Source organism: Lissotriton vulgaris, chromosome 2_1 (assembly GCF_964263255.1).
Source record: "Lissotriton vulgaris chromosome 2_1, aLisVul1.2, whole genome shotgun sequence".
In the NCBI taxonomy this organism is placed as follows: domain Eukaryota; kingdom Metazoa; phylum Chordata; class Amphibia; order Caudata; family Salamandridae; genus Lissotriton; species Lissotriton vulgaris.
In genome coordinates this window covers 226086809-226099306 of record NC_141687.1, presented here as the reverse complement: position 1 = coordinate 226099306, position 12498 = coordinate 226086809, and the positions used below count along the sequence as shown (strand labels likewise).

The 12498-nt window shown below is 49.5% G+C and overlaps 2 protein-coding genes across 2 annotated transcripts in view; both read right to left on the bottom strand.

Annotated features, from left to right (window-relative positions):
* The window catches only part of ZZEF1 (zinc finger ZZ-type and EF-hand domain containing 1), a 1733356-nt gene that overhangs the window by 368018 nt on the left and 1352840 nt on the right, over positions 1 to 12498 (bottom strand). The gene's annotated exons all lie outside the window — the stretch shown is intronic.
* On the bottom strand, positions 2096 to 12441 carry LOC147729891 (uncharacterized). The gene is made up of 2 exons (XM_086958517.1): positions 12099 to 12441; positions 2096 to 3787 (listed from the first exon to the last, which is right to left on the bottom strand). The coding sequence occupies exon 2, from the start codon at positions 3776 to 3778 to the stop codon at positions 2852 to 2854; it is 927 nt and encodes a 308-aa protein (XP_086814643.1). The 5' UTR covers positions 3779 to 3787; positions 12099 to 12441; the 3' UTR covers positions 2096 to 2851.

The following is a 12498-nucleotide window of genomic DNA, read 5'->3' as shown; positions in this document are numbered from 1 at the left end:
ACCAGGCAGTAGTGTCTGGAGAAGGTGTGCGGTGACTTCCACGTCGCCGCTCTACATATGTCCAAAATCGGCACTCCAGCGAACAGCGCTGCTGATGTGGACATCGCTCCCGTGGAATGCGCTTTAACATTAGCACTCAAAGGCTGTCCGGCCCTGTCATGGCAGAATGCTATCCCTGAGGAGATCCACCTTGAGATTCTCTGTTTCGTTAGAGGCATACCCATCCTTGGCCTACTGTAGGCCACAAATAGCTGTGATGACATCCTGAAAGTCTTTGTTTTGTCTATGTAAAACTTTAGACACATTTGAGGTCCAAGGAGTGTAGCGTCCTTTCTGCTGCGGTGGTAGGGTTTACAAAGAAAGAACGTAGAACCATCGGTTCATTAAGGTGAAAGTCTGAAGGCACTTTCGGTATGAACTTGGGATTTGTCCTCAGCACCACCCTGTCCTGTTAGAAATGCATGAAGGGTTCCTGAATGGATAGAGCCTGTAGCTCGCTTACTCTCCTGGCAGATGTTAGAGCGAGCAGCAGAGCCGTCTTCCATGAGATGTACTTGATGGATGCTCGATGAATGGGCTCAAAAGGGTGCTTCGTGAGTTGGTTGAGGACTAAATTGAGGTGCCATGTCAGTGGTACCCTTCTAGGTCTTGGGAAGGATCTATATAGTCCCTTTAGGAACTGCTTGATAAGCCTATTGGACCAAAGAGACGGTCCTTTGAAAGTCCTGGTGAATCGTGAAATGGCCGCCAAATGCACCTTTATGGATGCATGCGCCAGTCCTGACTGTGCCAAATGCAGTAGATATGGCAATATCTGTTCGGGTGTGATATGGAGTGGTCTCAGGCCTTTCTCTAAACACCATATGCAGAATCGTTTCCATTTTAGAGAGTATGTTTTGTTGGTACTGTCCGCTCTTGCTTTTGCCAGCACGTCCCTGCATTGCTGCGGGATGTTCAAATGACAGAACTCTCTGTGCTCAGGAGCCAGGCCGATAACCTGAGCGATTGCAGGTTCGGATGTTGCACCTGCCCGTTGGACATTGTCAGCAGGTTCGGGTGCTGCTTCAGACGAATCGGTGTCCTGATGGAGAGGCGATGAAGATCCGAGAACCAGAGCTGCCTCGGCCAGAACGGGGCAACTAGGATCAGGGTACAAGGCTCCGCCTTGATCTTCCTGAGGTGGAAAAGCGTACGCAAAAACGCTGAACCAACCGATGGAAAAAGCATTTCCGAGTGACCTTGGTTGGGGACGCCAGCTTGCGTAGTTTGGGCATTTGGCGTTCTCCTTGGTGGCAAGCAGGTTGATTCCTGGGACTCCCCATTCTGAGAATATGTGATCCAGCGTACTGTTGTCGAGCTCCCACTCGTGGGAGAGGGATTTCTGTCTGCTTAGGGCGTCCGCAATGGTGTTGTTCTTGCCCGGGACATAGTCCGCCCTTAGCGTGATCCCATGGAGTACAAGCCAGTTCCAGACTTTTTGCGATTCGCGTGACAGAGTGAGCGAACTCGTTCCTCTCTGTTTGTTGAGATAGTGCATCGTTGTGGTGTTGTCCGTTCTGACGAGCACCTGGGAGTTCTGGATGCCTGGTAAAAAGGCTTGTAGTGCCAGATACACAGCCCTCAGTTCCAGAAGATTGATATGGAGTTGCTTCTCCTGATTTGTCCATTTGCCGCTTATTCAAAGGTCCTGGAGGACAGCTTCCCCGCCTTCCAGGGAGGCATCCGTGGTGATCACCAGAGTTGTTGCTGGAAGTAGGAATGGCAGTCCCATAGACACATTCTTGTGATTCCTCCACCAGTCCAGACTCTTGGATATTTGTGGTGTTATCTTCACAATGTCCTCGAAAGAACCTGTACTCTGTGTCCATTGGTTCGTGAGGGCTTCTTGCAATGGGCGCATCCTGAGCCTGCAGTGAGGGATGAGGAGTATACAAGAAGACATCATTCCCAGGAGTGATTTGTAGGTTCGAACTTTTAGGGACTTCCTTGATGCCACAGCCGTGGCCAGAGATATTATTTTGTTTTTCCTCTCCTTCGAAGGAAATGCCCTTGCGCATTCCGTGTTCAAGGTCGCCCGAGGAAGGTGATGTTTCTTGTAGGGGTCATGCAGGATTTCTCGTGATTGAGAGTTAATCCTAGCTGCTGAAAAAGATTGGTGCAGGCGTTGGAGGATTCGGTCACGCCTGCAGCTGAAGGTGCCTTTACCAGCCAGCCGTCGAGGTAGGGGAAGACTTGGTGACCCATTTGACGCAGGAAAGCTGCCACAGGTGAAAGGCACTTGGTGAAAATCCGCGGAGCGGATTTGAGGCCAAACGGTAGGACTTTGAATTGGTAGTGCTGTCCTGCCACTTCGAATCTCAGAAATTTTCTGTGGCCCTTGAGGATCGGGATGTGGTAGTAGGCATCCTGGAGATCCAAAGATGTCATAAAATCTCCTTTTTCCAGTATGCCTAGTATTTCTTGGATCGTCACCATCCTGAACGACTAACTCTTCAGGAAAAAGTTGAGAGCCCTGAGGTCTAGAATGGGCCTCAACTTTTTCTCCTTCTTGCGTATAAGAAAGAAGCGGGAATAGAATCCTTTTCCTCTTAGAGACGATGGAACTCGTTCGATTGCTCCTTTCTTCAACATCGCAGAAATTTCCTGGAGTAGCAGGCGTAGATGTTTGTGTGGCAGCCTGCGGGGAGGGGTTGCAGGTGGGATGGTGGTGAATTCCAGGGAATGGCCGAATCTGATTAATTGAAGTACCCACCGATCTGTGGTGATGAGATGCCAATTGTCTAGGAAATGTGTCAATTTTCCTCCAATCTTTAATGAGGGATATAGTTGCTGGACTGGCTGGAGTAATTGGTCACTGGCGGCCGCCAGTGCCCCTCCTCTGGTTTTTGCCCCTGAAGTTTGACCTTCCATAAGAAGTCTGACGACCTTGTTGCTGCTTCTGTTGGTACTGGGATTTATTCTGGTAGGAATACGAGGACCTATTTTGATAGGATCCCCTGTAGGAGGACTGGCCCCTGGATTTGTTGCCTCGAAAGGACTGGTTCCATGCCTGTAACGTACCAAGTGCTCTAGCAGTATCAGTGTCTTTCTTGATCGTTTGGAGCGCCTCGTCAATTTTGTCTCCAAAAAGGTGTTGGCCGTCGAAGGGCATGTCCAGCACTTTCGTCTGCACCTCTTGTCTGAATGACGTTGCCTTAAGCCATCCTTGACGGCGCAGGACTGCTGCCCCAGCTAGTTGTCGAAAGCCAGTCATGGCTGCATCTATGGCACAATCAATGATTTCAGCTGCCGAGGTTTGACCCTCCGTAAGCAGTGCCGTGGCTTTCTCCTGAACTGTGTCTGGCAGTTCCGCTATATATGGGACTATATCTTCCCAGAGCTGGTGGTTATAACGCCCCAACAGGGCTATGGAGTTGGCCACCTTGATGGTCATGGCCGATGTTGTTGTAAACCGCTTGCCGATTGTGTCTAACTTCCTGCCTTCCTTGTCCGGAGGGGCTGACAGAGGAGAGGAAGGGTTGCGAGAATTCTTTTGGGCCGTCTGGGTTACGACCGAATCCGGTTTCGGGTGCCCATTAAGGCAAGCTGCCGCTGTGGTTGGAGCCTTGTATTTTTTATCCAGGCGTGGAACAACCGCAGGTACAGAGGCCGGCGTCAGCATCAGTTTCTTTCCCTGGTCCCAGAGAAATTCTATTATTGGGATAGACTTCGCTGTTTTCTGTGTTTGCTCCTTGAAGTCATGTAAGAAGCACTCAGTCTCAGTTGGTTCCATCACCATATGAAATCGCTTGTGAAAGTTGAAGAAATTGATGTACATAGACAGCATTCATTCCCCTTCTTCCCCCACTCCTCTCCCTGTGAGCACCATGAATACCGTAAACTATTGACCGTATCACTCTGCCAGTGAGAGCCCCTACCCCTATACATATGTACAGCCAGTTTAGGCACTATGGCCTTTTTACCCATTAGGATCCCCGGTTTCCCTCCTGCGCGTATCTTAACCCCCCCCCTCTCCCATGCATAGACCATGAAACCCTCTCCCTCTGCGCGACCCCGCTGTGAAAGGCAACTCTCCCACTTGACTCGCACAAACCCCCCCCCCATCCCTTCTTGGAGAGGCATCCTTCGCCTTAGCTGACGTTGCCCTCCCCAGCTGCACCTGATTGCCCCCGCTCTCTCATGTACGGGTCATAAGATCTCTCTCTCTCTCTCTGTGTGACCCTGTCCCTGTGTCCACCCTGGCTACCCCTCCCTTCTCCTCACGTGGGCAAGTCATAAACCTTTTTCTCTTGCAAGACCCTGTCCTTGAGAGTCACGGCCGCGCCTGACCAACGCCTCCTTCCCTTCCATGAATGCCCCTCTGTTGACAAGCCTTCCCTCCGCGCTCGACTGTCCACGCGGCATGAATACCACTCCTTTGATAACCCCTTCCCCCGAGTCCGGCTGACCACACATGTCCGAGGCCATCGCCTGAGTCAGGAGATACCATTTACTGCCCTTATTGTATGCCACTATTGATCCTAGCCACCCCACCCCCTGGGCTATGATCAGGCGTACACATCCTAAACAGTTGACGGAACACTCAGCTGCGTGATTGCCCTCCCCTCTTATCAGCAGGTCAAGGGTCCCCATTGTGAACACATGTGGGGTAGGATCACCACGAGGATTATAGGGATGTCCTTCTCTTGCGTCATACAGTCCTGATTGTGTTATCGAGTGTTCTGTAAGGTATAAAACCAAGAGTCTCAGCTCACTTGTTAGAGCACCTCCCGAAAGACACTGTGTTTCGTGTCCGAAATGACTGGCTCTCCTCATGAGAAATAAACTCTGTTCTTGATTCCTGCTTCCAGCGCCCGTCTCTTTATTTTGGTAATTATTCAACATGGGAACTAAGAGGCGGTTTGCGCCAGCGGCCTGGGCATCGATAGGATTATGGGCTCGTTTTCCACAATTGGCGTCCCAACGCGGGGTCCATCAGTGACATGGGGTTCGATAAGAGAGATCCAGACGAAGAAGTGAACATCTAAATGATCGGAGCATGCCTGCCTTGAGAGGGCCCTCGCCCGGCTGCCGATCGACAGAACTTCACCAATTCTGAACTGACCTCTCTTGAGTGACCTATCGTCCTGACTGGAATCCCACAGGAATGCTACATGGAGTAAGAGAACGATCGGGCGCTGGAGGAGGAAGTCAAAGAACTGTCCGTATGGTCCGGTCCGGGTAAGATTAAGTAGGGCGTTCTTACGCCTGATTGGTAGGGTGGTTCTATCCACCTGATTGTTGATTGATTGTATTGAAAATCGGTATTTGTATACCGAAATTGCTGATTGATTGTATTGAAAATCGGTATTTGTATACCGAAATTGTTGGTATTGGTTCATTTAGCTTTGAAGGCTACTTGACATATTGGTTCTCTTCTGAGAACGAGACATTCTCTGTTTGCAAACAGCGGCGAATAGGAACGTCGTCCCTCTTTGAAGATAGAGAAGGGTAGGTAATGCAGACTTTTGTCCCCGGTATTAATCCGTCATACCTACTTTTCTCCCCACTGAATTGTTTGAAGTCGATTAATAATCGATTGTTGTTCTTTGAGATCTTCCCTGTCTACAAACTGAGACGAGTAGAAATATTCTGTCTTCCTTTTTGGATGGCGAAGGGCAGGTAATGCAGACATTTGTCCCCATTGTAATCCGTCATGCCTGTTTTTCTCCCCACTGATTGGTTGGTTGCCTGGACATTGTTGTTCCAGGAATTGTTTCGTTTGAGGTATTTTCTGCCTGCAAACAACGTGGAATAGAAATATTCTATCTAGTCTTTGCAAGTAGTAAAGGGTAGGTTATGCCCCTTTGTGAATTCGTCAGTCCTACCCACTCCCCACTGTTTGGGGGGTAGCTCGCATGGTCCGCCCAGGAGACTACCCTTATGGAGGACATATGCTCCCCGCTCATGGGCCATTTAGTGGAAGTAGACCATCTGGTCCGTCCAGGAGGCTACCCTAGTAAATGGAAGTACATCGCTCGGTCTGTCCAGGATGATACCCTAATGAAGGAATATATGTTCCCCTTTTGATCGATAATCTCGTTCCACCCCGGACCATTTATTGGAGGGAACTCGTCTGGTCCGTCCAGAGGTACCCCCTAGTGAAAAGGACACATAAAAATATGAAGTGATCACCGTTCCCTACTAACAGAAAGCTTTAGCTCGAAACACGCTAAGGAAGAGAAAGAAAAATAATAAAAAGAAATCAGGCTAAGTCAGTAACCCCCTGATGAGCTTTTGACTTCACTAAAAATAAGAAACATTAGAAATAGTTCGTAATAGGAAATGTAAAATGGTGAAAAGTTTGACAACAGAAATAGCCACAAGGTAGCTAGGCTTCACTGCCTATTCCTGCTCCCAACATGTCTGCCTCATTGCCCGCCACGCCCAAAATAACGGTCACGTGAAATAGAAACAATTCAATAGGTACCTACCCCCATTCCGGAAGCTCCCGAAGTGCAACAGGTCCGCGGTTACGCCCATCCGGAGGGCGAGGCCTTGAGGCACGAGGGGCCCGCCTGGCCACGGTCAGGAGGAGATGATGTTGGGCAGGCGGTCCAAAGAATGGCAGAGTCCTCTCCTTCTCTCCTGCTGCCCTGCAGGCCACGGGGGGGGGCTGTCTTGCCTCAGCCGCCGACCACCCCCCCCCTTCTGTCTCTCGCCTGGTCCGACCCACGAAGAAGGCCGAAGCCAAAAGCGAGAATGGCGGCGCTTGCAAGTAGTCCCGCCACATGTCAAATTCCTGGACAGTTCCAGGTAGTCCCGCCACATGTCAAGAGAAAAGGGGGGGATGTCTTGCCGCAGCCACCGACCCCCCCCCCCCCATCTTCAATGGCTGGCATGGCCAATATCGAAGCGACGGAGCCGAGGAACGGCGCGGGGTCGCTGGAAGGGGGAGGTGACGCGAACGAGCCTCCCCCACCTCCCTCCAGGTGGAGGCTTCCAGCGACACCCCAATGCTCTTACTTAAAGAGGGTCAACATCAAAAAGCGGTCTTCTGCCCCGGACGGGCACACGCCCCATGTCTGTTCTTCTCCTCAACCTTGAAGATTCTATAAGAGCCGGGGGGGCACCCCGATCCCTCCGCATGGGCGCCCCCGTCCCCCTCACTGGGAACAGCGACATCGACGCACTCCTGCCAGCGCCAGCTTCAGTTTGGAAATGGCTAAGGTGCAGCCACGGCGCAGACTTGTTCAGTTCCGGAGGAACACCAGAATGACCCGGTAGGAAAATTGTTGCCGCCCTCCCCACTCTTTTGACTATCGTTAGACTGTTTCCACATGATTCAAAACTTTTTTGAACTTCCAACGAAAGGCCCCGGTCCAACCACGAATCATTGGAGACATTCTGACTGTGCTGGAACTTGCCTGACCCCACCCAAAAATGGCGCCGACACAAAATGAAACGTTTTGAATAAACTTTGTTGCACCCTGATTGCGCAGCCTTTTGTCCCGAGATATATACGCAGTTTTTGGATAATGAAAGTAGATATGAAGGTTATTGAGTATGTGCTTGGACGATGAACTGACTTAGGGTGGGTACTGATTATAAGTTGGAAAATGAATTGGTGCAATTTAGGTAACGAATGAACTTGGATAATGAATTTATGAATTTATTAAAGATGAATTACTGACATGCATCATGCTTGCTCTGTAGGGAAGTTTAATGCGATTTTATTGCACTGCTGCACTTTATGCAATGAACTGCCACCAATTTCGTTCTTCTTATGTACAGTTTCAATCTGCTTTGTAGCCGGTCCACCGAGTTGCAGGCCTGTATTTGTACATCAGCACTTTTTATTAAAAGTATTTTGGAAAAGAAAGCATGGTTGTAGCAGTTGCACTAATGAGTTTTGGATGCCTTACTACTGTGAGCGAAGAATAAGTATGATGAAGGATGTAGATCAGAAGGGATCAGATATTTAGCAGCTACATTATGTGTCACAAGCAGCCGGAAAAGTGTTTCAGACACCCTTAAAATGACACCACAGAAATGGCATCTGACCGCCACCCTTGCACCCGATAAAAAGAGGGTTACGACCAAGTAGCTCATGTAGATACGCAGATCGTCAATGATTATCTATCTGACACCACTGGTCCCTCTGGGCTTAAACGCCGAGATGGCAAGGGAATGCAGTACGAGGAGATAGGGCGAGTATGTGGTAGGTAAAAACATTTTCGGATTACTGCATGATGATGTGCTTTGAATGCTGCCCCCCCCCCACCCCTTCTTTTCCTCCCTTCTGCAGGTCACGTCAGAACGTCGACTGAAGTGTGGAAGAGCGACGGTTGGACCACCGACGAAAAAGGGAAAAAGGGAATATGTGTTTAGTCGTTATAACGATAAGTTTTTAAAAGACGTAGGCTTAACATGACTGTTCCTCCTTAGAACATAGCGACTGAGAGGATGGACTGACATAGGAACTGGACAGGTACTGAATGACGGAAAATTGACTAGAAATGACGTGTTAAATAATGTAACTGGACGTTTGACTAGGTAGGGAAAGGACAAAGAAAATTATACGGGTAAGGGTTGCCACGGCACCACCCGTCTAGGAAGTTAGAAATGCTGCTGATGTTCAAAATGCACTACCCCCTTTCCCACACTTTTATAGATATAGCCAAGCTGTCCGACTGTTCTCCCGATCAATGCTTGCCGTTGCCTCAGCCTGGAGAACTTCCCGCCAAAGGAGGGAACAGAAAAATGGCTTAAAATCCAACCGTGGGTAACTAGCACGACCAGGTTAATTTCTGATCGACCAACCGAGGTGTGAGTATTGGCAATTGGGAACGCTCGCAGACATGACAAGCGAGAGGAAAAGGGGGGAAGGGTAGAAAGAGCTAAGCACGTAGATAAATAGGATAGTAAAGATACGTAGGATATAATATGAATTTTGTTGGCCACCTGTTGTTTCCTGTCTTGTCGTGAATGTCTTATATATGTGTAATACATGTGCTGTCTTCCCTGTCTGAGTTTGTGTGTGTGTAATGTATGAATTTATGTCTTCCCTCTGTCTGTATCTGCATGTCACCTGACCTTTGCTGTTCCGTGTTGTGAGCGCACTAAATGACCTATTTTTGTACACGTCTCTCTCTCTCTCTCTCTCTCTCTCTCTCTCTCTCTCTCTCTCTCTCTCTCTCCACCCCCTTATCTCTCTCCCTACATGTCATACGTGTACCGAATGGCTCGTTTAGATTGCGGACGACTCTCACTCTCTATGAGAGTCTCCCTATTTTTTCCCTCCCTCTTTTTGGTAAAATTGTGCCCCACCGGCACCAGTCTGATTTGATACATATTGAACGCGAAGGCGTTCAGCGAAATTGACCGAAACTAAAATGATTGAATCTCGCCATATTACTACCTCTCCTTTCTGTAAAATGAATGAACTTGAATTGGCTGAGAAGGAAAGGACAGGTAAGACGACTAAAGTCCCCCAAATCTGGCCATTTATAGGGGAACTGTATGTCAATGGCACCTTATGTCTGTTCTTCAGAGACGAACGCCAACGTCTAGATTGACCTCCAATGCCCAGATTGCCCCATCCCCTTTTGCACCCAAGCGCGAGCGCCCGAAGCATCCCCGCCCCAATTTTTGATAGAACCCGGTTGCTGTCTCGGAGATAAGCACGATGACCATGAGTAACTGTTGACCCTCGAGAAAATCTTGTTTTGCCTGACTCTCGATAATGACACCCCCGCCCTGTTTGAAAAGGTTAGCCAGTCCTGGAGGGAAATGCTCCGTAATGTTGAATATGATGTAATGCACAATTGATGGGAATATTATTTATCCTCACTTGAGTTATAAATAGGACGATGATTAAACCTGCTATAAACTCAGTAGGAATGCTGACACATGCACTGCTTGGTAATAGGACCTCTGACTGTGACCAATGAGCGTATCTCCCAAATGCGTAGACTTGAGGGAGGAGTTCACATGCGTAGATATCTTCTTTTGTCATTTCACTGAAACCTTGTCTTGTACCTATTCAAAGATTCACGATCACCGAAGGAGATGGGTCAGATGTGACGTACAGCCTGACTGCGGATCTTGGGACACGTGTGACCTCGACCAAAGGTGGAGCCGCAGAGCAACAGGATACGGGACGAGACCGCAATTTCAACGTGGAAAATGAAAAATGATGGGCCGCCTTAAAGCCCTCCGTCTGCTAACCCACGTGTGCCTGGAGTCTCCGTCCCCCTTCTTTGGGCCCGATTGATGGGCCTGCCTGCTTGTTATCCTTTGCTCCCTTGGTCCCTTTTGTGTGTCCCAGGAACTCTGACCCAACTCCGCCCTCTTACCTATCGACTATTTGAACAACACTCACCCTCTTTTCCACGTGACTTTTTGCCAAGGGAAAGAACTGCATTCCGCTGGGAATAGGGTGTTGCCATAGAACTATGGGTGCCGAGCATAAGGCGCCACCAACCGGATTGTTTAGGGAACAGGACTGTGGTCTAACAGCAGAGGACTGACCACACCCTGCAACGCGTAAGGATAGGACTGAGCTGGACCTATAGCTCCACCGCCGGTGCTCAACAGCGCCAACGACAGTACACGGACTAGAGCCTACCAGTGATGGCTCAATGATACAAAGACACTGTGGCGAAGAAATATTGTGTATTGAACTGAATTCCGCTCTCAACTACCTGGTCAAAGCTGTTCATTGGTCACATTTTTTTTTTAAGTCAGAAAGATTTTTGCTATGTAGTGCGTTTAAATTATTAGGAACTCAATGAAATGTAATTTTCTATGTACTGCATTCTGCCCATCACCTTAACTGTCTATGATTGTACGCCAAATGTTAGTATCGACAAAACGCTAATTCATCAACGATGCCTGTCTGCCTGTAAACCCATCAATTGCAAATATGACTGCTGCTATGTAAAAAGGGGCGACTGTGAAAGTTGAAGAAATTGATGTACATAGACAGCATTCATTCCCCTTCTTCCCCCACTCCTCTCCCTGTGAGCACCATGAATACCGTAAACTATTGACCGTATCACTCTGCCAGTGAGAGCCCCTACCCCTATACATATGTACAGCCAGTTTAGGCACTATGGCCTTTTTACCCATTAGGATCCCCGGTTTCCCTCCTGCGCGTATCTTAACCCCCCCCCCTCTCCCATGCATAGACCATGAAACCCTCTCCCTCTGCGCGACCCCGCTGTGAAAGGCAACTCTCCCACTTGACTCGCACAAAACCCCCCCCCATCCCTTCTTGGAGAGGCATCCTTCGCCTTAGCTGACGTTGCCCTCCCCAGCTGCACCTGACTGCCCCCGCTCTCTCATGTACGGGTCATAAGATCTCTCTCTCTCTCTCTGTGTGACCCTGTCCCTGTGTCCACCCTGGCTACCCCTCCCTTCTCCTCACGTGGGCAAGTCATAAACCTTTTTCTCTTGCAAGACCCTGTCCTTGAGAGTCACGGCCGCGCCTGACCAACGCCTCCTTCCCTTCCATGAATGCCCCTCTGTTGACAAGCCTTCCCTCCGCGCTCGACTGTCCACGCGGCATGAATACCACTCCTTTGATAACCCCTTCCCCCGAGTCCGGCTGACCACACATGTCCGAGGCCATTGCCTGAGTCAGGAGATACCATTTACTGCCCTTATTGTATGCCACTATTGATCCTAGCCACCCCACCCCCTGGGCTATGATCAGGCGTACACATCCTAAACAGTTGACGGAACACTCAGCTGCGTGATTGCCCTCCCCTCTTATCAGCAGGTCAAGGGTCCCCATTGTGAACACATGTGGGGTAGGATCACCACGAGGATTATAGGGATGTCCTTCTCTTGCGTCATACAGTCCTGATTGTGTTATCGAGTGTTCTGTAAGGTATAAAACCAAGAGTCTCAGCTCACTTGTTAGAGCACCTCCCGAAAGACACTGTGTTTCGTGTCCGAAATGACTGGCTCTCCTCATGAGAAATAAACTCTGTTCTTGATTCCTGCTTCCAGCGCCCGTCTCTTTATTTTGGTAATTATTCAACATGGGAACTAAGAGGCGGTTTGCGCCAGCGGCCTGGGCATCGATAGGATTATGGGCTCGTTTTCCACACGCTTTGCCGCCCTTTCCACTATTCGATGGAAACCGCCAATGTCCACTGGTGGTGAATCTGCCTGGCGTGGTTGGGGTGAGGCTGGGGAAGATGCCACATACTCTTCTTCCTCTTCGTGGTCCGACTGGATTTCTTGGACTTCCCCCTCTTCCAGTTCCTCTTCTTCCTCATCTGATGAATCTATCACCTGAGGAGGCACTTTCTCATGGCAGACCTGAGTAGCTGGCCGTGTCTGTTTTGGGGCTGTCGCTGGTGTATTTGTAGCAGGCGTCGGGCCCCCTGTCTCAGTTGCCGGTGTTTCCGGGAAACGTTGTTTGTAGTCCTAGATAAGGTATTTAAGGTCATTAACAATTGAAGCGGGAAAGCATTCCATCGGGGTGACCTCCGTGCGAACATGAGC

Coding starts and splice junctions, on each gene's coding strand:
- LOC147729891 (XM_086958517.1), bottom strand. CDS start 3,778: ATGGTGATGGAACCAACTGAGACTGAGTGCTTCTTACATGACTTCAAG.